Below are 25,981 nucleotides of genomic sequence, written 5' to 3' on the forward strand. Positions count from 1 at the left end.
GCCTTCAAAACTGATAATTAAAGTCTCAACAATAAATAAATAAATTGATACAAGCAGTTTTGTGTGTATATATAACTATATATATTGTGGTGGCTTGACATTTTTTTTAATGTAAAATGTAAAAAATAATTTATTAAAATAGATTTAATTGCCTGATTATGTAGTTTATGCCTCCCCTGACTACAAAGGCGTAAGGGCTAGGCCATTGCCACGTAAGCGAAAGCATCGACAGCGACATTCACACGGACATTCAGATCTCCTCGTTCACACTGAAATAGGGGTAGCCAAATTCTAACCGAGTTACATGTATCCGCATTCACACTGACATTCAGAAGTCCTCATTCACATTGACATAGGCATAGCCAAATTCTAACCGAGTTACATGTATCCGCATTCACACTGACATTCAGAAGTCCTCATTCACATTGACATAGGCATAGCCAAATTCTAACCGAGTTACATATATCCGCATTCATATGGACACATAGGCTCACAAACAGAGGGACGGAGAAGTTTATGTTGTGGCGCAAGAGCTTTGTGAGCTGCAGAGCCAAAGGCCAACTCCTCCATGTCGTCGCCGTTTGCACTTGTGACTTGAGAGTTGCGAAGTTGTTGCAGCTCTTCGCTCAAGTTCTCGCTCGCCACCTTCTCTGCCCTTCAATCTCTCTTCGTGCTGCGCCTGATCTCTCTCATCAGCTGCTGGTCTGCACGAGTAGGTGGGTATTTGGTGTGGTTTAGGGTTTTGCTGTTTCTATGTCCACATGTGTTCATGTGAGTCTTTTTTCGGGATTGGGGTTTTTGTAGTAGAGCGATTGATGTTGGAGTCATGGAGTTTTTTTGTTTTTATGCTGTGATTTTGTGGAGGTTGTGTGAGATTCCGAGTTGTAGACTGTGGTGTAATGGTTGGTGTATTAAGCGAAAGAGAGAGGGGTGCTGGATTTGGTGCAGAGGTGTGTGGCACGCATCGACTTGGAGTTCGCGTAGAAGAGGAGTAGTGGTAGCAATGCCGGGCGGTCCCAACTCGCAAGGGCGGGGTAGGGGAGGTAGAGGTGGTGGTCGCGGAGGCGGAGGTGGTCGCGGAGGAGGAGGAGGAGGTGGTCGGGGAGGTGGAGGTGGTGGACAGCGATGGTGGGATCCTGCGTGGAGAGCTGAGAAGCTGAAGCAGATGCAAGGGGAGGTAGACACACTAATTCTTAATTTCTCGTAGGATTCGTACGTAACAACGTGATCAGAGTATCCAATGAGTTGAGTTTTTAGGGTTTTAGTTCCTGGAAATTGTGTGATGTTTAGTTTTTTTTAATAGTTTTTAATAGTTTTTTTTATTTTTTATTTTTTTATTTTTTATAATAGTTTTTTCTATTTTGATCACATTGTAAATTTGTTTAAGAGAAGGTCTTTATTGTGTATGCACCTTTCCATCATGTTCTCATTTGGCCGTCTCATGTGTACAGGGTCCAAAGGAGGAGGTTTTGGATGAGAATGAGTGGTGGGATAGGCTGGAAAAATTAAAAGTTTCTCCGGACCAGCAAGAGGTAGTGGTCAAGCGGAATTTTGGTCGCAGTGGTGCCGAAATTCTGGAAGATTTTGCTCTCAGGCTTGGTCTTCACTTGTAAGTTTTGTAAACCTCACAGAACGAAGTTATATCCAAATCAAGTGTTTGTGTATGAGATGTCTTAGATATCTACGGCTACGGGTTTATGCCATAAAATCACTCGGAAGTTTATGGATGGACAAATGGACTATTTTTGATAACCTTTTTGGTTTCAAATTTGGGTTTGAAGATTCTTAATTGCTCCGAGGTGGTCTACGGTAGTCGATCGTAGTCTCGAAATAAGGAGGTGTCTTTTTCAAAATAGCCTGCGTGGGCAACGCAACGCTCCTTGAAATTAGTATGAGCGGACACGGGTAGTTCCATCACTTGAATTAAGACAAATTCCACAATTTGTAAGAAGATTATGTGCACATAGGATCCACTAGTGGAACTTGTCTCAAGAAGATTTTTTTTTTTTTTTTTTTTTTTTTTTTTACTCTAGTTTTTAATCTCTTTTTTCATTTCTTTAAATTAAAATTAGCGGTATAGAAAAAGAGTTCAAAGCTCCGAAATTATCGACTTAAACTGTGATGGTTTCGTTAGAGGGGCATATGACATTGAAGGGAGCCTTTACGTTGATGCGAGGGAAGTTGCGGTTTTTTGAACCTAAGATGTTTAGTTTCTACCTCCTGTTGAGGGCAATTTTGTGCATTGTCTTGAAGGTGAGCTTGGTGGGAATTGTTGGTAAGGAAGTCACGCTTACAATAAAGGGAGAAACACAGTGTTGGTTGTGAGCCGAGTGCCTTTGCCGAATTATCGGGCCGATTTGGACGATCGTCATGGTTCCTCTCAGCGTCAGGTTTGTCTTACTTTACTTTTCTGTCTCACTTACTTCATATCTCTGTTTACGCATTAGATTAATTGTCTGGGGTGCAACCAATAATTTTGTGGTACGAAAACAGCTGAACTATTTGATAATTGTTTTACGGAGCTCACATTTTAATGGCCCTCAAAATACGAAATATTTTGCTTCGTTTTATGAAGCCCAGATTCATAGATTTTTAGAAGTGAATCAAAGTCATTGCATTTCTACTGACCAGTTCTTGTAAGTAGTGATCTCTACTTGTGATGTGATTAAATAAATTACTATTTTGTGCAATAATTTACATTTTTTCTGGTGCCGTAATCTACAGATTTCAATGTCTGCTACGACTGAGACTCGGGTGGAAAACATGCTGGCTAACATTCGTGGTGCTGAGCCATCATCATCGTCTTCACCCCAAATCTCGAAAGGAAATGCAGCGGATAAGGCTACTCTGCCCCGATCCAGCTGGGGACAAGCAACTCCTCAAGGTCAGACATTGGGAGTAGATAAGGACAAGTTGAATATGGAGCTGAGAGAGAATCAGCGACAACTGAAGGTTGTGGTTTAAAATTTTGGCACAGCCTTCACTCAGCATTCCTGTTCAAATTTGCAGTTTGGCCTAGTAGGGTTGTTTTATTTAGTTGTTACAAGTTTTATTTATTTATTTATTTATTTATCATTATTGTCTTGGAGGCTGTATGCCATGTACTAGGGCACGTGTTCTCCTAATCCAGCTACCCCGCTCCTCCTGGTTTGAGTTATTAACCTTAATTACTCGTTTTCGATGTCAACAGGCAAGTGGACCAGTGAAGGCGTTGGAAGTGTTTCGAAAGAAATTACCTGCATTTCAGATGAAGACGGAACTCTTAGAAGCTGTGAAAAATAATCAGGTTTCACGCGCTGCCGCCATGTCCCGCTGATCTTCTTTCAGAAGACATTGACACCATACAATTATTGCCGTATTGAGGGCTGCTAATTTATGTCTCTTATGACTGGCTATGGACAGGTAGTTGTAGTCTCTGGAGAGACAGGTTGTGGAAAGACCACCCAATTACCACAATTCGTGCTAGAGGAGGAGATAGAGAATTGCCGAGGTTCTGAATGCAATATTATTTGTACCCAACCTCGTCGTATTTCTGCTATGTCGGTGGCTGCCCGTGTTGCAGCGGAGAGGGGGGATGCTTTGGGCCAAAGCGTTGGTTACCAGATCCGTCTGGAAGCTAAACGATCTGCAGAGACTCGTCTTTTGTTTTGCACCACTGGTGTGCTGCTTCGACGGCTTGTACGTTCTGTGCCTTATATTACGAACTTGGAGATTCTTTTTCATTGTATGATTGTCTAGTACTTGGCAGAAATTTGCAGTGCAGAAGATCAATGGTAGGTAGGAACCACTTCGTCATTTGCCAGTACTAACTTGTTGGCATGTGGGGTTGCATAGGTCCAAGAGCCTGACTTGAATGGTGTGAGTCATGTCATGGTTGACGAAATTCATGAACGCGGCATGAATGAAGATTTCTTATTGATCATTTTACGAGATCTGCTACCTCGTCGCCCTGACCTGCGATTGGTTTTGATGAGTGCGACCATTAACGCAGAACTATTTTCTAGATATTTCGGAGGTGCACCGATGAAGCACATTCCTGTAAGCCTCCTCTTTTTGGAAAACAAATCTCTTATCTAGGTATTCAGCAGCATGGTTTTCTGGCATTTCCTGGACTGGATTTTTAGCTTGTATATCTTTCTTGAGCGTGCGTTGATTTGTTTCAGGCGTTTGTCTTTAGCTAAGACAAATCTCAGTGAAAAACTCTACACTGTTTGCATTGAAGACTTACTAATCTTATCTTCTATAGAACTTTTATCTTGAATTGAGGTTGTTTACTGAAGGGTTCTAAATATATGCAGGGGTTCACGTATCCAGTGAAAGAGCTATTCTTGGAGGATGTGCTAGAGCTTACTCGCTTTCCTGTAGGTTCTGATCAAGGAGGTTACAATGGTGGTGGAGGAGGTAGACGACGAAAGACCCAGGAGAAGGTGCAAGATCCTGTGCTTGAAGCTTTTGAGGTAAATCTGTCACCAAAGTGCACATTTTTCCGTTTTTATTATGTTGTGTTATGTTTGTTTGTTTTTAAATCATCATGGATATCAAGTGTGGGCTGGTCTTCTTGCCTTAAATCTTTTTACTACACAGGGAGTCAACATAGAGTCGGCGTATCGCAACTACAGTCGTGGCACACAGCAATCACTACAAGCCTGGAATGGAGAACAAATTGATATTGGATTGGTGCGTATTCGCTTTTCAGCATAAAAAACCATGCACATCCTTGTTCTCTTTAATAGCTTTTGAAGTTGTGAGTGATGTTTGGAATCTTGTTGCTCACTTTGTGGTTTCTATTAGAGAAGCTTGCCTTGTATACCTGCTAAATGTTAGTTTGATGGGCATATTCGTTAACCACAAGTTCTTCCTTGGTGATTGCAGGTAGAGGCAGCACTGCAACATATCTGCGTGAAAGAGGAGGACGGTGCAATCCTTGTGTTCTTGACAGGGTGGGATGAGATTTCGAAGCTGGTGGAGCGTCTCAAGGGAAATTCCTTATTTAATGATTCTAGACGGTTTCTCATACTGCCTCTGCATGGGTCCATGCCCACCATCAATCAACGAGAGATTTTTCAGAGGCCCTCAGTTGGTGTCCGGTATGCGCCCTTCTTTGGCCGCAATTTAAGTGGATCTTACTTCAATGGTTCATCAATTAAATTAATTTGTTATTTTATTTAACTCGTAGGAAACTATTGATCATAATAAGCAATGGTTGGAACTCTATGTCCATTATTAAATCCGTGTTGAGTTTCTCATGGCAATTCTATTAATTCGCTTGAGGGCGGTAGTCAAATATGGGTCTTGTTATCGTGATATGCGTTCATGCTAACACCCTATCTTATGATGCCATATCGACAATCTTTTCCAGGCACAAGAGAGCATCTTTATTTCTCTAGTTGAACACTAATAAAACGGACAGTTTCTATGCTAGTATACAGGGATATCAGCAGAGTCTAATGCTAGTGCTGTTGACCTTCCTGGTTGTAGGAAAATTGTGCTGGCCACCAACATAGCCGAGACTAGTATTACGATCGATGATGTAGTCTACGTGATTGATTGTGGGAAGGCAAAGGAGACAAGCTATGACGCACTTAACAAACTGGCGTGTTTAACACCAACGTGGATTTCAAAAGCCTCTGCACATCAGGTGTGCAAGTTTGCAGTGTAGATTGATTTCTTCCTGATCGGGGTGAATGCCAATATTTTCAATTTGTTTTCTCAATTCTACATGTAAGATTTATATATCTTTTGGAAGGTTGTTAGTTCTTTCATCCTACTTATAAAGGTTTGCGTCTGATACAGAGACGAGGAAGAGCTGGACGAGTCCAACCTGGTGTTTGCTATCATTTGTACCCCAAGTTGGTCTATGATTCTATGCTCCGTTATCAACTTCCCGAGATACTGCGGACGCCCTTACAAGAGTTGTGTCTCCAGATAAAGAGCTTACAGCTGGGCAATATTGCGAGTTTCTTGTCAAAGGCCTTGGAGCCACCTGAAGTTCTTGCGGTACAGAACGCTATAGACCTACTGAAGACAATTGGTGCTCTGAGTAACGCGGAAGATTTGACTCCCTTGGGTAAGTTTCTTGATTTGAGACGTAGTATTGTTTTTCCAAATGTGTCCTTGTTGTTTATGACATGAATATACAGTCTAGGAAGAAATATTGGTTGCATGCTAAATACTAATTGCCTAGTTCATTTTTTATTCGTTATATGTACCTAAAGCTCGGAGGATTTTTTTAAATCTATTTATTTATATATTTTTTGTGCTTGCTATGGCATATTTGAATGGTGCTTATCGAGCCACTAAGTTTTGTGGATAAAGTAAGGTTGATCCGCAATATGTCTTTGAGATTGATGAATCTGGCTTTTACAGGTTGTCATTTGGCAAAACTTCCAGTGGATCCCAAGGTGGGTAAGATGCTTCTTATGGGTGCAGTCTTCCAATGTCTTGGACCTGCTCTAACCATTGCAGCAGGTCTTGCTCACCGGGATCCCTTTGTCCTTCCCCTTGAACACAAGGAAGAAGCTGATGAGGCCCGACGGTACTTTGCGGGTGATTCTCGAAGGTAATAGTCTAGTCATTGAAACATGTTATTGACGAATCATACCCTGATCTAATTATTGAGTTCAGAGTTAGATCCTTAATGCTCCTGAGTTGAACCTAATAATTGTTCTTTCAAGAACTGTGTTTCTCAGTAATCATTGTGTGTTCGGAATGACCCTGAAAATATGGAGATGAAGGATAAGATGAACAGTGACCTTTTGAAATTCTGACAAAACCATCACTATGTTGCTTCGCAGTGACCATGTAGCACTGCTGAAAGCTTTTGAAGGATGGCAGGAGGCAAAGCGTGCAGGAAGAGAGCGTAATTTTTGTTGGGAGAACTTCTTGTCCTCAAATACACTGCAAATGATGGACGACATGCGCCGACAATTCCAGGACTTGCTCTCTGACATTGGATTCTTCGATAAGTCCAAAGGCACCCAGGTACGCCGCATCCCTTCCATTCATCCATCATTGGTGCTCCTTTTCAGAGTTTTGAAGGCATACCTTGAAAATGGATTATTTGTTGACTGTAGTTTACCATGTTGTGAAGAATTCGTTAACATTTCAAAAAAGAAGTTTATTCACTGAGGATATTTTTATATCCTCTCTCAAGAGTTCCAAATTGAATCACATTTGTTGCAGATTTACAATCAGTACAGTCAAGATCTGGAGATGGTGAGAGCAGTCCTTTGTGCTGGTCTGTTTCCCAGCGTCGTCCAGTGCAAGGCACGTGGCAAGCGAACCGCCTTCTTTACAAAGGAGGATGGCAAAGTGGAACCCCATCCAGCCTCTGTGAATTCTCGGGTTAATTCATTCCCACGCCCATGGCTTGTTTACGGGGAGAAAGTGAAGACTTCTGCAATTTATGTGCGAGATTCCACCAACGTTTCCGACTATGCCTTACTCATGTTTGGGGGGAACCTAACTGTCAGCAAGAATGAGCAAAGCGTTGAGATGCTAGGAGGATACCTTCAATTTCAAGCTTCTAAAAAGACACTCCAGTTGGTTCGAGTGAGTTCATTCGTTTCTTACTAAATTACCATGGATTCACTCTCATGACTGCGTATCGAGGATTGGTTTATAGATAATTTCAACTCCTTTTGTCAAGTGTGTGATTTATCCTTCCCTTTTTATTTTTTCTTCGCGTTATTTCATTATTTATTAATGTCATCTGAAAAACAGGAATTGCGGAGTCAACTTGATATGCTTCTTGACCGGAAGGTGAAAAATCCACAGTTTGACATTCACAGAGAAGGCAAACCAGTAGTAACGGCAGTGCTGGAGCTGCTGCAAACTAATGGCAATGACGATGGTGGCTATGGTTGGGGTTCAGGTGGTAATTATTCTAGAAGATAATGTGTCAATTTGTTTTTATTAGGGGAGATGTTTTATGGACTTGTGTCTCATCACATCAAGGCTGTCTCCTCCGTACGGATTAACCCTGGTTGTTGGTGGCGTTACTGAAGCTACTTAGGTTTTACTTTATGGAGTGGTATTTCTCCACTCTACTTCTCATAGCCATTGTGTCGTCAGCTATAAATGAATTGGCTTAAGCCTCACCTATGAGGAAGCAGTGATACGTGAGCGGAATTAGATAGATTGTGGATATTATCTCCGAGTATGCAGCCATGGGGCTCTTGGAGCCTCACGATCAAAATTCTAGTCACTGAGTAAACTATTCTCATTTGTGGTTGCTATCAAAATCAAAGACTTGGCTTTTGCAGGTTGACATCCAGCACATTTCGAGATTGTGATATATTTATTGGTGGCTGAATTTGAAAGCAATGACATCTATTCTATGTCTTGGCTTCCAACAAGTCTTTGAATTTTTCTTGCTTCGTCCTACTCCACTAGAAGCACATCCTTTTGCAATGCTTGGCTGTATTCCACTACAAGCATGGCTTTGGGCATTCCATGTTGTGTGGCTATATCAAGCACATCACAAGCCATCTTGAAAGTCTCCTAAGTCCATTGCAATCACTATGTGTGGCATTACAGGTCTAAATCTACCAGGTTGGCTGTTTGGGATATTATAATTCATCTCTTGAATCTAGTGACAAATGCAAATAAAGCTTTGAATTAGAATTACAAAGGATCATAGAGGTTTGCTACAGTATCCAGTTTCAAGTACCTTGGAAAACATTCTTAATAACTTTGTAGACATTAATCAATGCATTTCATGTAAACCACATGTAAGTGTTGTTCTTGCCTTTCCTTGTTTATTTGATTTTGCACTCTGCTAAATGTGTTGTAGCAAATGGATTTATTATGCTGATAGAGGGTAATATTGCATGTATATGTTGGTGTACATTGTTTCTTTCTATTGAGCTTGTGGAGTTGACAAAATGAACTATAGAAAAAAATTTAGGATTAAAATTGATCTTGCTTATGACTAATAAACTTATTGTGCACATATGTTATTTTGAAAGTGTTTTCTATAATAAGTTTGTAGATTCCATGGAATACTATACTCACAGACAATGATGTTGTGAGTAGCATTACAAATGTTATTGATGATTATTAATATATAACAACTAATCCTTAAATCACATTAAAAACATCAAACCTTAACACATAATTTGTTGCATGTATATATTGAAAACAACTGTGTAAAATCTTTTGTCATTTGTTAAAACATCATAGATAATAAAATTTTCCACAAAGAAGCAAATGATGTAACTATTTTCTAACATTATGCTTTCTTATCAAATAAATATATTTTAAATTATATATAGGATATTTTCTTGTTAAATTTAAATTATATTGATTTGAATTTTTCTACATTACTTAAATTTGGAAAGAATTCTTATCAAGGATATGAATTTCAAAAAAAGAAATCCTCAATACACTCTTGTTTCATTCTAAAAGACTAAAAAATCACTCAAAGATGGTAATATATTAAACTAGAATAGCTATTGCTAAAGATAAGAAGATTAAAAAGTCTTCAAACAAGACTAAGGACTAAAAAAGCATTAACAAGAGTGAAAAAGGCTTCACTCTTACTTCCATATATGCTCTCTAACTAGTAGTTACATGACAATTTTGTATAAGCCCTTCAATATGTATTGACTTTGCTAGATACGTCTTAATTTGCAAGGCATGTTATTTATATGTGAGCCATATAGTTGGCTTATTTCACAAGCTATCAATATGTGTGATACATGGTTAACTTCTTTATCAAGTTTCTAACCTATCAATTAACTACAAATATGTGTAAAGTCAAAATACTATCTATAAAGCTTTTAAGAAGCTTTTTTAGAAGATATTATAGAATTAATCTATATTTACCTACTTCTATCTAATCATATAAGTAACTATTGGAGTAAATGGGTATGTTTGTGACATTACTCCCCCCTTTTAAAAACAAATTCCACAAAGAATAATCATCATCTTTCATGGATCTTATAATTTTTCATCTTAGTTTATATGGATGTTGTCAATAAAAAGAATCAATCCTCTTTACTATATTTGCAAGATTCTTTATTGGCTCCTATATGCATTTATTAATATCATATTTGTACCAATCAACAAGATATTCTAAACTATTTTGGTGTTGCTTTGAATCTAAGACTTCTTCTACCTTGAAGTCTTGATTATTATCTACTTCTATAAGAGGAGGTAGCATTTATCTTCTTCTCAAGATATTCATTGTCTTATATGGCTCAAGAAGAGACATGTGTAATATAGGATGGATCTTCATAGATTCCAATAGATGTAATTGATAAGCAATGGGATTGACTTATTTACAAATAGAATAAGGTCCAAGTGTACAATAGTCCAACTTGTCATAAGCATAAGTAGTCCTAATATTGCAACAAAGTAATCATATCTTGTCACCCTTATTGAATTGTACTTATTTTTTGCAATAAGCATTTTCATTGATATTTTGTCATTCTTGAGCTTCCTTTAATTATGCCTTCATTGTTGTATGTAGCTTTGACAAACGATTTGCCAAATCTTTTACTGTAAGATTATCAATTTTAAAAAAGTCAAAAATATTAAGTCATGGATGATAACCATAATTGGCAAAAAAAAAGTTATTTATTGAATAGAAGAATGTACCAAATTATTGTACGTAAACTCTGCCAATGACAAAAAAATTGTCTAATGGTCTTAATAATGGTTATTAATATACATCAAATATTGCTTCAAAACTTAATTTATTTGTTTTATTTATCTATTAGTTTGAAGATGAAAATTAAAAAAGAGCTTTATATCCACTTTTAGAAACTTGAAAAGGATTCTCCAAAAACTTGATACAAATTGAGTCCTTCTATCTAATATAATATTTTTAGGCAATGTATGATGACAATAGATATTGTTAAGAAAAGGTTTAGTTGTTTCTTCACATGTGATAGATTTTGTACATGGTACAAAATATGCCATCTTAGTAAATAATCTATTATCACAAATATAAAATCATATGAATCTAATATTGAAAGATACATGATAAAATCCTTAGAAACAAAAGACTATGATTGTTCCGCAATAGGTAATGGCTGAAGAAGTCCATAAGATCAATGACAAGGAGTTTTTGATCTTGAACAAATATCACATAATTTTACAAAGTCTTTAACTACCTTCCACATTTAAAGCCATATAAAATCCCTTGATATTAGTTCCAAAGTCTTGTTGTATCTAAAATATTCAATTGTTGGAAAGTCATGATAAGCTTAAAAAACTCATAATTTTACTTCACTTTGTAAAATATATAATTGTCTTTTAAAATAGAATAGATTATTTTTGAATTTGAACTTGAAAGTATCATGAGACTTAGAAGAATTATTCTTAATATCATGAACAAATGGATCAAAAGACATACTTGATTGAATTTGCTTAATAAAAGTTGAATCAATAATCAATGTTGATTTTATTTCGTGAAGATGAAAATGCTCCAACTTCAAGAGAATTATTTTTTATTGATAAAAAATTATTATTATTATTATTATTATTATTATTATTTGATGTAAGATAAAAATGCCTAGAAAGGATGTTTAAATCAAGCTTGTTGTCTTATCATATTAAGTATTATTATATTATTATGATCTTTAATTGCTACATTAAAAGAACAGTCCTATGGATAATATTTCCAAAAGATAACAAATGACTATCTGTGACTTCTACATGTATGGATTTAGTTTTCTTAATTAATATTATTTCTTATTTTTTGACAAAGTCTTTGATTATAAAACATGCTAAGGCTCTTGAATCAAATAAGATTAAGACTTTGGAATTTTTTGGTCCTAAATAAAGTTCTTTTGTGAAACAAGGTCAAGGATTTAAAAAGAAAATATAATCTTTACTAGGTGTTATGTAAGATTTCAATAACACAGTTCATATCATAGTTAGAAAAACTTGTTTTTTAATACATTGTCTTCTTTAGCAACCATACTTCTCATTTTGTGATTGCATTGTTTCTTTGGACTATATTCAATAGTGTGCTTGGATTCTCTACAATATAAGTACAAATCTTCTTAATCATGACAAGTCCTTTTTTGCTCAGTAAGAAGTTTAAAACATATTGTATCAATTTGAATAGGCTTTGGCTTTAATAAGTAAGCTTTCGAAAACTTAGAAGGTGTTGCTATAGCTTAACTTGTATCTATTCAATCAAATCTTTATTCTTGACGTCTTCTAAAGAATTGATTGTCATATGCAATGGCTTAAGTAATAAATTACTTTAATGAATCTACTCTTGGCATTGCCAATAATAAATCTTTGATATTATATTTTAATCCATATCAAAACTAATTAATAAGGGCGTATTCATTTCAATCTATGATGCAAGCATGATTTTAGAATTCAACATTATATGTGATGGTTGAACGTGATTCTAATTGTAGTAATATAAGCTTGATTTCTACTATATTTTTTTGATCACTTTTTCCAAATGTTGCCATAAATACTTCCAAGAATGAATTCAAATCATAGAATAGTTGTGAATTTTTTTTCATTAAAGGTGCAAATTAAGAAATAATACTCCCTGATAGAAGTGCACCTATAAATCCTATTTGAATAAATTCATCAAGGTATTAGAAAGAATGTAATCTTAAATAGAAGTTAATTTGTTGCAAAAATCCTTGAAATTTTGATCTTATTCCATCAAACTTCTCAGGCATAATAATCCTTGCCTTTCTTGTACTTGTAAAAGTAAGACTTATTGAATTTGGTTGTAAGGTTGACCTACTTGGTTCCTTCAACTATACAACTTTTTGGCATAGACTTTGAACTCCATATGTATAAGAATAGTACCTTCATGATTTACATTAGAAATACATGAAATTTTTATTCTTAGAGTGTTGACAAGCTCATGAAGATTTGCAATAGTTGCAAATTTATTCTCACTTTTGCTAAGACTAGCATCTATAATCTTTCCTTCTATAAACAACTAAAAAAATTCAAAAAATTAAATTAGAGGAGAATAATCTACAATCTTCAATACAAAATAAAAAGTTTTACAAAGAAGAGTAATCCACTCTCTTTAAAGAAAAAATCACTTTTAGAAAACTATATTCTTTGTTTAAAGGTGGGTAGTCCACAATCTTCAAAATATAACAAAAGAAATGAGATAATCTACTCACTTTTAAAATAAGATAAAAAAAAAATTAAAAAATATTTTTTTATCATTCATATTTTTTAATTCATTAATAATATATGTACTCTATTTTGACATTATATATAATTTTTTAATATATGTAGAATATTTTTAAAATAATATAAAATCTTTTATGATTATTTTTTAATATATATATATATATAATTTATTTTGAACTTATATAAAATAAAAGTAATATTAGAATTTTAATACAAAATAATGAAATATATATATGTATATATATATATATATATATATATATATATATGTGTGTATGTGTGTGTGTGTATACGTATGTGTGTTTATTTATTTATTTATTTTTATAAATTTTAAATATAAAAATTATTTTGATATATGCAAGTATTTTCATAAACAACTTATCATTGTGCTTTATGTGTATAAATAAGCACTTCTACTAAAATATTGCAATAATATATTGATAATTTATTTGTTATTGAATGTGTGAGATAAATCTACTTCTTAATCTAAATTTGCTTGCTTGTCTTATTTAAGAGAGATTTTAAGCTTGTGGCAAGATTACAAATAGTAGATAAAAAGAGATTTAAGAAGTAGAAGTAAGAAAAATTAAGAACAATAGATAATAGACAAGAAAGAAGACATAAATTTTTTATTGGATTTTGAATAGTAAATGATAAAAATCATAAAAATATATATATATATATATATATATATATATATATTTGTATAGTATATATTTTTATCTTTTAAATGATACTAGAATAGCATAAATTATATTTATAATAAATAAAATAATTAGGATAATTTTAAAATTAGAAGGTAAAAATATGCAAGAGTAATATAAAAATTTCAATTTACTAAAACTATAATCTTGTCGAAAAAGTCAAGGATTTGAGTTTCACAAAGGTTTATAAGTAGTAAAGAAGAATGTCCTAGAGAGGCTTCATGGCTTTGGTCTCATCTCCTTATCCATTTTTAAGGTGCTACAATCCAAATGGGATTAATGCATCCAAATCTCTACTAATTGTTATTATAATATTTTCTTCTAATAAATTTTATATTTTTATGAGCTTGACTTTATTGTAGTATATAATAATATCCTATTGATCTAGAAACTTAGTAATACCTTCAATTCTTCAATTCTACAAAATTTGATAAAATCATGTTAAAAGAAATTCTAGAAATTCTAGAAATATATAAAAGAAAGTGCTAGAAAAATTAAATTTTATTTTAAATAGGCTTGTAATGTTTGTAAGATACTAAAATCAAGGTTAGCTTATCTTATTAGACTTTTCAATTCTTATAGTCAAAAAAAAAAAAAAAAAAAAAAAAAAAAAAAAAAAAAAAAACTCAATTAAAAATAATATCAATTTAATAAATCATTAAAAGACCATGGCATTCATTTTAATATGTTTTCTACATACTTACAATCATTAATAAGTTTTAAAGAAGTTCTAATCCTCAAAGATACTTAAAATATTTATATAACTTTAATAAATAATAAATTATTATTTTAAAGTACTAAAATATTAATTATTAATAAATTTGTTAGTAAATATGTATGAATATGACTCATAAGATTTTTTTTGATAATTAAATTATTCTATTGATACTTAAAATAGTATGAATCTAAAAAACTAAATAAAATTAAACAATCCTAATCAATTAATCTTTAAGATTATTAACAAAATATTTTTTAATTATCAATTTTTTATTTTTATTTTTATTATATTTTGATTAACAAGACCATCCATATTAAAGATATGCCATTAAATATAAGTATTATTGGTATAAAAGTAAATAAAAATATTGATATACCATGGAATATAGATGAATTTTTACTAGATGTAGATACTACATATAATAAAAATAATTCATAAGACTTCAAATATTTATAATTTTTTAATATATATGCAATATATGTTGTATCTAGTAACTATAAAATCATATATTTTATTATCTATAATAGATTCTTAGTTTGCAAAAAAAAATAAGTATGCTTGCAAATCTCTCCAAATTGTTTTTATTTACCTTGTGCAATATTAAAAACGTCCCTATATACTTAAATAATTGTGGCTATATTAATTAACCACTAGCTAAATTTTAGTTGATTAATTTAATATTCAAATTCAAAAATATTATATAAATGATATTGTCTAACAATCAATTTTTTAATGGTTTGATATTAGAATACAAAATTTTATATTGCTTATAATTTGTATTATGATTTTAGTTTTGGCTATTAATAAGAAATTAATATATAACCGAATATTGCATTATAATTTGATTTTATTTGTTTTTTTAATAATAGAAGTAGTTTTTTTAGATTGTAGGTATCTTAAAATACCATCAATGGGTCTAAATGGATATTTGTAATATTTTGGCAAATAGACCTATAAATTTTAGAAATAATTGTTATTATAAACTATAATTTTATACAATATTATATGAGATCATGTTAATAAGATATTATATATCTGAATTGGTTTTTTAGATTCTAAACATAATAAATAGTCATTTTTAAGTTATAAATTATAGTCAAATAATTTAAAATTATTCTCTAGTAATAAACTTTTGCTTGTAAATAGTATTTTGTTTTTTATTTTATTTATTATCAATGTTTATTAAATCATATAAATGTCTACAATCTTTAAGAGTAGAAAATACTTCTTTCAACTTTATTCATGCATTTGGTATATTGAAGATAAAAAATTTAAAGTTTTTAAATTTAAAATATTCAATTATATTATAAATAATAATATGCATGTATATTTGGTGAAGGTATGTTGTATTTTATGTAATATATTTTTACATGATTATTATAATAAATATTAAAATAATAGAAATTAGTTTTTTTTTCTACTATAGTTAATGAATGCAATATAGATGATAGTATATAAAATATAGTATGCCACAAAGAAGAGTATTGTAAATAAAAATAAGAGTTTATTTAAAGTTTGATATTAAAAAATTATTATGATATTTAATAGTAATTTATATGTATTTACTTAGATAATTTAAATTATATATATATATATATATTTACATAAAAAATTATAGAAATAATTTCTAAAAATAATAAAAATCATACAATTGTAAGAAATTCAAAATCAAAAGAAAAAGAACAATGTTGCACAAGACACCTCAGCCAACTTACCTACATACATAAATATTCTGCTCTTCTAATACATACACCAATTTTTACTTGTCTTATCTTTTATTTAATGTTTTTCTACTATAAGTAGAAGAAGATGAAGAAGATAGCAACTTTAGGTGGAGTCCATAATCTACTATACAAGCCTTTAATAAATAACTTCTTAAAATTATATATCATCTTCTTTTTATTCTACTAATAAGTTACATTCTTTGATAATTTGTATATTGGTTCTTTTTTATTGGCTTTTCAATTCAATGTGAGGTTTTTTTCCAAAGCACCTTTTTGCTTTGATGCTTCTTATTAACACATACTAAAAGAAAAACTAAAATAAAAAATTCATGAAGTTTAAAGAGCTTATAAATTTCAAATTATATTTATAATAGTTTAAGATAACTTAACTAGTATAACAAGCCAATGTTTTGGGTAGTATTAATTTTAAATAATAATAATTTGAAAAAGTAAAAAAAATTACTTAAGTGTTTTTGTAAAAATTAAATTTAGAGATTTATACAACTTCTTTGATTGAAACTTTTGGCTTTAAGATATATATTAATAATAGTTGTTGCTTGATTTTGATAAAATCCCTAAATATTTTTGGTCAAGTTAATTAGATTGTATTTGAGATTTTATATACAATCATTGATATCATAAATTGAAGGAAATACTAGGTAAACACCCTTCTTTTAATGTGTGGACACCTCCCTTTTATTGCATAAACACCTTCCATGCCCAATACCCCCATATATAAAACTCTACAAAAAATAACTAGTTCTTTTTTAAATAAATTTTTTAATTTTATTTACTTGTCATTGATAAATAATAATACTAATAATATACAATCTTTTATGTTTTTATTATTCAAAGAATTAATTTGACAAAGGTTTGCAAAGACAAAGAAATCAAAGATTGAGATAGTATAGGGCCAAAGAGTACAAATGGATAAAGATGTATCAAATTTTGGTATTAAAATAATAAACATAACAAGAATTATGAATTAAAATCAAAACTAATTATTTTTTGTGAGGTGCATATACAGGGGTGTATAGCATAACATGTGTCTATGCAATAAAAATAATCATCCACTTAGCGGTTTCCAAAATTAAATATTTTTCTACTTTAATTAGTACTACTTTATCATTATATATGTATATATATATATAAATAATTTAATTTAAAATTATAAATAAATTTTAATTTTAATTAAATATATTAATAATAAATTTGTAATGTATTTTATTAACAAAATTATTTAATCTTTGAATCAAATATAAGTTTTAATTTTTAACTAATATCAAATAAAATATGTAATTATTCTTTGGTATTTTTTATTTTATTTAAAAAAAATTAAATCATGGATTTGAAGCTCATATAATAGGTTTGCAAAGTTACATGCCAATAAAATTTTGGTTTTTAAAAATTGGAGTATTTTTAATTTGGAATAACAGGTATTTTTTTTTATTATTATTTATTTACTGTTATAAAACATTAATCAACTTGTTGTCAAAATATTTCAATAAAATTAGATAGAATAATTAATCAACATAAAATTGTTACTATATATATATATATATATATATATATATATATATTAGTGTAATTTAGTTGTTTATAGCCTATTTATTTTGATTTATCTAATTTTTGAAAATATATTTTTTTATTTTTATTTAGATAAATACAACAAAAATAGATAGTTTTTAAAGACTATGCATGGTTATATTTCCAATAATCTTAACATAATAAGTAATTAAATAACTAAAGTCACTTGATTTACTACTACAATTATGACACTAAAGTACAATAAAACCAAAATATTTATAGTAAATTCTATAGAAGTAAGGAAATATTTTGGTTTAAAAAGAAATGGTGATTTTTTTGTTGAGCCTTGAGAGAAAAAAATACAATTATTTTAAATTTTGCACATGATTCAAGAATTAAAACAACATGGTCACATAACAAACACGACTTGAATTCAAAGCAGAAAAAAGAAGAAATAGAACTCAATGTTCAAAATTCTCAAGATAAGAATGAACATCCGCTTTGTTCATATCATCGAAACCTTCAAATACCAAAAACGATTTATTCCCATGCATTGATATAATCTACGAAATACAATGAATCCAAGGGCCTCGTTATAAATTTCTTTATCTAGTCTTTCCACATCAATGTTGGATATGTATGTGCATGTGCAAATGCCACTTAATTGTGAAGCGAGATATGAAGTGATTTCTACATATCTGGAAGGAACCTCCCTGGTTGGTGTCGTAAAACAATCTGTCCGAAAATAATGAAAAGACAAGCAAAAAATGTGCAAATATCCCACAACCCTAATGTGCCAGAGTGGCGAGTGCACGATGCAAAGTTGGACGAAACACAGGACCTCAATGACGAAAATAGGCTGGCTCCAGTACAGTCTGTCTAAAAGAGTCCAAAGACACCAATAATTTGTACATGTAGACTGCCCCAGTTTTAGAAAACATCAATACCTACCAACTTCCACAGCTCATACTCTTTAGAGTTGGTTGGGCTTGTCTAGTATAACAGTAGTTGAATGACTTCAAGTAAATTATTGGGAATTTTTCAGCACCTATTTGTACTCGTTCCGTCAGCTCGAACAATCAATTTGGCTGCAGGAAACAACGGCAGCGTTGAAATGAGTATTAGATTTGAAATAAAGTTTTTTAGGTGGGCACAACATGGTCATAGCAGGAACACACAAAACAATGAGCTTGACGCCTAACCTGTCTCAGAGAAGGAACTACCTTATAGAAACTGAATTCCGTTTTAGGAAGGACAGGTTCTTCGTTATACTGCAGCTTCACTGTCTCACGGCAGCATCGTTTGGCACACTTATACAATGCACTCTTCAATGATTTGCACATAGCATCCTGTAAGAGAAAAATAATCAATAAGAAACGACACAATCAGCATGCACCAAAAGTCTGCTAAAGCTGAGTCAACCTGGTGTTTTCTTCACATTTACCTACATTGATTACATGATCAGTCATGACAGAGAAACACGAGCGACTGGAATGTAATAACTTAGCAAAGATGGGGACAAATGAGGTACTCACCACGAAGTGTGATCTCCTTCTTGTGTTTGAAATTGGCTTAACCAAATTGACTCTCCTCGATGATCCTATAACCCTCTTCTTCTTACTCGTCAGCTCTGTAGACGGAGACAAAAGCTCCAATGTCGCGGCATAAGCTGGGGAGCGATATCCATCCTCTATGTGATTTGTCGGGCGACCCGAATGCCGTTCGCTCCATGCCATTACTCGCTCCATGCTCGAGTAACTTTCCCCTCTTGACACAAATCTTGCGGGTGAGAGCTTCACCCCAAGGCACATTGTGAACTCGGCTTGAGAAGAATCAAAAGAGTCCTTGTGAGCCAATTTCTGCTCGACGTTAGAGGGCATTGTGTAAGGCAGTCTTGTTTGCGATTCATTCAACTCGGACAGACACTGAGCTGATCCATGTCCCCTACTATCCCCTTCTTGCTTATCCACATGTGTTATCACGCCGATTCGAGAATTACCAGGATTGCTCATTGTAGCCTCCAAACACTGGAAATAGGATGCGAGCGTGGGAGCCCACATCTCAGGGCTGTGCGTCTTGCTCTTCCTCCATGTGGACCCTGACCTACACATTTTGATGATGGCTTTCACTCCTTCGGCAGCTCCTCCTACAGATACTTTTCCTCTATAATCTGCAGAAGTTGGGCCGAGATAGGGAGAACCAAGCGGAGAATTCGATTCTGCATCCTCGGCAGTTGGTGGACATCCGTGGCCAGGACTTGTAGGCTCTGTGAACGAGTGCTCAAACGATTCATATGATACACGGGATAACGATTTGTAGAGGGATTTTGAAAGGGTAACGGAGACAGGAGTGGTTGCCTGAGTCGAGGATTGAGTCTGCGTGTCCATGTCGGAGGCTGATGAGGGGCCGGAAGCGTGGGCTTCGCTGTCGTCATTTGGGCCTTGAAGAATACTCGTGGGCGACCATGGATCACGTCGTAATTCTTGGGGCTTCTCAACCCAATCATGAGGATTAGAGGAGATTGCTTCGCGGGGTGTTGTTCCTTGGCGCTTAAAGCTCTCCGTGGCCGCTCCAGCATTGACGTTCCCTCGGTCAAGGGAAACAGAGACTTGCGCTAGCGTGAAGGAGTTCGGACGCCTGACCTCATGTTTCATGGACAAAGGCCAGTGTGATTCTTGTAAGGTGGTCACCTCGGGCGATGCCTTGCAATTCAGTTGTTTTGCAAGGGCGTGTATCCTGGATGGAGATATTGATCTCTTTGAGGGAGAACTGTATCGGGCATTAGATGGTTTAGCAAATGAATCGAGAGGACCAGAAGCGAAGCTGCGGGCAGCGCGCATTCTGGGCTCATCTTGCTGAGAAGTTGCGAACTCGGATATCGCTCTCGCCCCTGAAACGCTCCTTCCGAGTGCATCGTAAGGGCTAACTTCCCTATCTCGTAAGTCCTCTGACGGACCCGAGCTGGAATCATGTGTGTAGCGATGGCGATGATTTCTGTTCCCAGCGCCGGTCCAATTTTGGGCCTCCCACGAATTATCGGTACGTCTCGTGGGAGAAGCTTTGCGAGTGAAGTGTTTAGCCAAGGCTTGAATCTTGGAAGGAGAGATAGACCTCTTGGAAGGCGAGCAGGAGCGCATGACGGGAGGGGATTGCTGTTGTTGTCGTCTCCGTGCTGGGGAGGTGTGGGGGTAGTAACCTGCGAGGGGACCGCTCATGGAGCGTGTTCGTTGTCTGCCTCTCATCTCCTCCTTGGACATGGAATCTACTGGCATGGGTGGGGGAGCGATGAGCCGAGGTGGTAATTGGAGCTGAACGGGCTTGCTGCTAATTGCCTCCTCATCGACCTTTGGAACACCAGGTACTTCTTCCCATTGGAAAGGGATCGTAGTGGTCAGGTTGGGCTCAGGTGTGACGTTGGGCGAAACCCAATTCTCCACGAGAAATTTGGCAGCAGCTGGGGCCACGAGATCAATGTGGGCTTCGGTCTCCACCTCTGATATGACATGCGCGCTGTCCACGCTATTTCGAGGGCCAAAACTTTTTTCTCCGAGAGCGTTGCGCGCGTAAAATCGATGGCTGCTCCTGAAACTGCTGTTAGGGGATGTAAGCATCCCGTTAGGAGATGAGACCATCTCACGCCCTGACATTTCCGCTCCTTCACAAGGCGATATTGCTACTGTACGCACTTTCCTCGCTGTCTCTTTCTGCACATGAGGGCTTCTTGACTCACCGCCCTGCTTCAGAAACTGCCTTGCCATTGCTCTCTCAGCGGCAGCGGCAATGGTGATGGGCTTACCTGGGGCCTCCTCCCACTTGAATGGAATAGCCGCAAGTTCATGCTGAGGGCTGTTTTCTTGAGACTTGTTTAAGCTGTCCCAAGCTATGGATGCTGTAGGTCTTCGTCTGCTCTCTCCTGATCCTTTCTCTCTTGATTTTGATCCAATATCAGCGTTGCTCACTTTCGCACCACTTTGTGAATTCATTTTTAAAGGATTAGCTACCAGAGAAGCAAGCAAAACGTCAGTGTCACGGCCTCGGCTGTCCAAAGTAGACCTTGACGTCCTCATGATTTTACTACTCTCAGCTCGGTTGTCCAAGTTCGACCGTGATGCCCTTGTAACCTCACTGCTCCGACCTCGGTTGTTAAAGCTCGACCTTGTTCCTCCCCTACTCTCAGTACTACGAGCTCGGGTGTCCACGCTCAACTTTGGCGTTCCCAGGTCTCCACTTACAGCTCGTCTAGTAGTAAGTATGTTCGAAGGTTTCACAGCTCCCGAAAAATTGTCTGCTCTTACCAATTTGTTCAAAGATTGAATGCTCCTCGTGCTTGTGTGTTGCTCCTTAATGAGGGCCGTTCTGTCCAACGCACGGCGTACAGTATCTTTCGATTGTTCTTGACTAACCTCTGAGAGATCATCGCTGTGACCCATACTACCAGCCGTAGCAAACGACGCCTCGCTCTCACTACCCTCACGGACATGACCGCAAGCAGTGGTACCTGCACGGACAGGAAGGTCCATGGCGGTGGCCTGGCTGGATAGAGGACCACTGAAGAAAGCACGTTGATTGGGAGCCTGATTCAAGACGAATGGAACCTCAGCGTGCGAAGCATTGAAGCTTATTGCCCTGGCATTTTGAAATGCGCGAGCCACCAGCTGCGAAGAGGAAATATTTAAGGCGTTTGCCTTCATGGAGCAGCTTCGGAGTTGATAGTCTCTCCGAGCTGGGAGCGAAATCTGATGCAACAATACTTCTTCTGTTCTTTTGGACCCCATGTTTCTGCTTTCTTTCTGCTTGGAATTGTGCTTACGAACGCCTATGTACACCGTCCTTTACTGCGATTAGAGAAAAGTCCTAGTAAATCGGTCAAACACAAGCACAAATCGAATAGAAAACCATCGCAAACTCCAGACGATGTAATGGCGTCATAAATTGAATCTGAACAAGCACCTTCAAGTCGCAACGACAACTGTCAGGGGCAAGAAAGCTCCTCAGTTTCCGCTGTGGTTCTAATCAGGTGATGTCAAGCCGCGATCGAATCTCGCTTATCTCACATTGACTACAACAAGTGAACATATTAATCCAAAGCTTGCTATTTGAGCGTCGATTGTTGGTTTGACAAAGAAACTACTTAACGCAAAGACCATACGGGCGCTGCTGTCATCGTTGCTGCTGAATAAATTAAAGAGCAGCGCTGTAGCCGGGAGAAGAGATAGCTCAGAGCCAGCATAGGCGGAATCATGACGTCATGGACCATGAGCTTAATCGATAAGTTCCGTATCAACATGGAGCCGATGTTAACACCCTGCCGCGAAAGAATATCCATGTCGAAAAGGATAACTCGCCATCGGCTCTTAAGACACTGGGCCCCGTCACCCTAAGCAGAGTTTGCGTGAGACTACACAACCGGAATTTCCTCGGACCAGCTTCCACTATCTTGTGCTTCACCTCCGAATAGACTGGGAGTATGAGAATACGCGGGAAAACCATAGACTGTTAATATCGCATTACGATCACAACAATAGACAATAGTCAGAGTGATATCGCTCGCGGTCCACTCCATGCAGAAACCTTTGAAAGTTTGCCGCTAACGAGATATCCCTTCTTGATGATGCCTGTCACTATCCCTCCCTGTCCTGAACTTGAAAGATCCACTATTTTCTTCTGCACATTAAAATCTTCCACAAATCGCCCTTGTCACACCACTTCCACGCCCTATCAATGCGGGAAACACACTATAGAGCCCTGCAACCGCCCAGGGCAACCAAGAAGCCAACAGCATGGGCCACTTCGGCTGGCTGTGAGTCCGACTTTTCTTCCTCCCCCTCTCTGCAACCCTTTCCCTTCTCTCGCAAACGCAGGACCTCGCTTCCTCCCTATACACACTCTTCCTATCTCTCGCTCTCTCTCTAGCTCTCTGTCGCAACTCTTCGTTTTCTCCAGTCAGCTGGCCTGCAGGGCGACGATGTTGACTAAACCGGCCGTGACGAACTGCACCACCCCCCCTGCCACTGTTAAGACTGCTATCAGGTGTGAGAACAGTGACAAGATCAACTGCACCCGAAGTCTAAGCCAATGTACCAATAGAAGTAACTCAGTCGTCGACGAAATGAGACAGAGATTGGTTATCAGGCCGAGTGCTGGCAGCAAGTAGCCTGTTCAACAGCAGCACCAAGCGGGGATTGAAGGACGGGCCCGGCAGAAAGTTGGGAACCGGGGTTGATTCCAGACGATGAAAATGCTGAACATGATGATGATGAGAGGATGCGGCAGCACATGCAGATGCAGCGTCAGGACACACACACCCCCCCCCCCAACTCCCCACCTCCTGCTTCTGTGCGGCTCTGCTATCACGTGCCAGGCGACAGCCCTACCATTCCTGTCAGACCCTCCCTCCCTCACACACTAGCGACGCCAAAACGCCATCTCCCTAGTCGTCGTCGTCATCTTCGTCCCACTCTTCCTCTCCATCTCCATCTCCCTCCACCTCCCTCAAGCTTGCAAACTCGAGCTCAGTCAGCTCCGCATTCATGTCCTGCTCTCCCCAGTAAATTCCCCCGCCACTGATTTGTGTTGGGTTGCACAAATTCCTCGGGCTTATGAGACATTGCACTGATTTGAATATCCAAGAGAGGAATTTTGAAGACGAAATGGATCCGCATTGCAGAATTGGATTGCCTGCTCATGGGTTGAGTGGCATCATCCTTCTTTCCTGTTGGATATATCCCATAATTTTATTAAAAAATCCACGGAACCATATATATGAGATCAAGGTCAACTTCATGCAGGTTCGTTCGTATTGCCAGCACCAGCGACGGAGCTGTCACATGGCCTCATTTTGGAATCCTTTGATTTAGGAGTTTTGGAGAGGGAAGGTGTGCGTGCTTCATTAATGAAGGGGTTTGGAACTTGCAAAAAGGGAGTTGGCTGTTGTTGTTGTTGGTGGATGATGTGTCAAAGGACATGGAACCTTTGGGAACCTTTGTGCAACATCAATTGTCATGACCCAAAATGCAAGCTTATAATGTTCTGTTTACTTATTTTAATAGTGGATAAGAGGGTCTACTAATAAAAAAACACTTCCAAATAAGAGTGTTCTAAAATAATTCAAGTTGTAGAAATTTGTCAACATAAAATTTGGGTTTGACAGGGTTTATAAAAATTTATCATGGATGATTTATCAACATAGAGATTATTTGGTTGCTATTAATCTTTGTATATTATGCATCTCTCTCTCTATATATAAATATATATTTATATATATATATATATATATATCCTTATTATTTTATTAATCTTTGCATATTATGCATCTCTCTCTCTCTCTCTCTCTCTCTCTCTCTATATATATATATATATATATATATCTTTATTAGAAGGAATTGTCTTCATATCTTCATTAATCATGAATCAATAAGATTTTCAAACCTAATTTAAACCCAAGAAATAAACATAAGTCACCATCATCATTTTGTTTTGTAACTTCACATGTTGTACAGAATTGCTGGAACAGAGAAATTTTAAAACCTTCATGCCATCCATTATCTTTCCATGTGAATATACTCCTCTAGAAAAGAAAAAAATAAAAAGAAATGTCAATAGAAAGAAAAGTAAAGTAAAGTAAAAAACCTAATTACCTCTCAATGAACCTAGCACATGTGTAAATATTGACTTGCCGAATATGAGAAAACCATGAATCCTCCACTTAAAGCAATGCACTTATCAAGTTTCCCACATGACATTTAGTACTTAAAATTGATGCATACTGGTTCTATTTGAAACATCCATGATGGATAAGAAAGCGTCTTTGGAACAAGAGAACTCAATCATCAGAAGGATGCAGAGGGCCACATTTCACATGGAATTTCTCCACAAGTTTAATTTTTACAATTTTTTTTTTAATATTTTTCTTGAGATTTCCCACCTCAGTTCACATAGATCCCAGGGTTTTTGAAGGACCTGCAGAATCTCCATGAAACTTCTCTCTCTTTACAAACTTATTTTACTGTGTATGGGTGTGTGGCATGGGAGGGAGGGAGGGAGGGAGGGAGGGAGACAAATTCATGACAAATAAGTGTCCACTAGCCCACATTGCAGGCTACAGTCTGGACATTCAGCTCTGCAATTTTGGAAATGGGGGGGGGGAGAGAAAACACAGCATTCATTCAGTAGTA

General features: G+C 35.8%; 2 protein-coding genes across 4 annotated transcripts; one reads left to right on the forward strand and one right to left on the reverse strand.

Moving 5' to 3' along the window:
* Positions 1-506: 506 nt before the first annotated feature.
* On the forward strand, positions 507-8,275 carry LOC112291632 (DExH-box ATP-dependent RNA helicase DExH1). 3 transcript variants are annotated; one of them, XM_024539319.3, is made up of 17 exons: positions 507-716; positions 949-1,177; positions 1,452-1,609; positions 2,285-2,390; positions 2,725-2,952; positions 3,191-3,286; positions 3,403-3,678; positions 3,835-4,038; positions 4,299-4,457; positions 4,585-4,677; positions 4,873-5,087; positions 5,479-5,638; positions 5,794-6,067; positions 6,367-6,559; positions 6,795-6,981; positions 7,183-7,551; positions 7,723-8,275. In XM_024539319.3, exons 1-17 carry the CDS (start codon positions 517-519, stop codon positions 7,894-7,896), a joined length of 3,321 nt encoding a protein of 1,106 aa, XP_024395087.1. In that variant the 5' UTR covers positions 507-516; the 3' UTR covers positions 7,897-8,275. The 3 variants fall into 3 exon arrangements, with proteins under 3 accessions (XP_024395087.1, XP_090111909.1, XP_090111911.1); XM_090255783.1 differs by lacking the exon at positions 507-716 and having other exon boundaries at positions 1,128-1,177; positions 2,725-2,884; XM_090255785.1 differs by lacking the exons at positions 507-716; positions 949-1,177 and having other exon boundaries at positions 1,472-1,609; positions 2,254-2,390; positions 2,725-2,884.
* Positions 8,276-18,334: 10,059 nt separating this feature from the next.
* Positions 18,335-23,895, reverse strand: LOC112290946 (uncharacterized). The gene is made up of 3 exons (XM_024537811.3): positions 19,343-23,895; positions 19,031-19,156; positions 18,335-18,895 (listed from the first exon to the last, which is right to left on the reverse strand). Exons 1-3 carry the CDS (start codon positions 22,580-22,582, stop codon positions 18,887-18,889), a joined length of 3,375 nt encoding a protein of 1,124 aa, XP_024393579.1. The 5' UTR covers positions 22,583-23,895; the 3' UTR covers positions 18,335-18,886.
* Between the last annotated feature and the right edge of the window lie 2,086 nt (positions 23,896-25,981).

The sequence above is a fragment of the Physcomitrium patens genome, chromosome 14 (assembly GCF_059467195.1).
Source record: "Physcomitrium patens ecotype Gransden chromosome 14, ASM5946719v1, whole genome shotgun sequence".
Taxonomy (NCBI): domain Eukaryota; kingdom Viridiplantae; phylum Streptophyta; class Bryopsida; order Funariales; family Funariaceae; genus Physcomitrium; species Physcomitrium patens.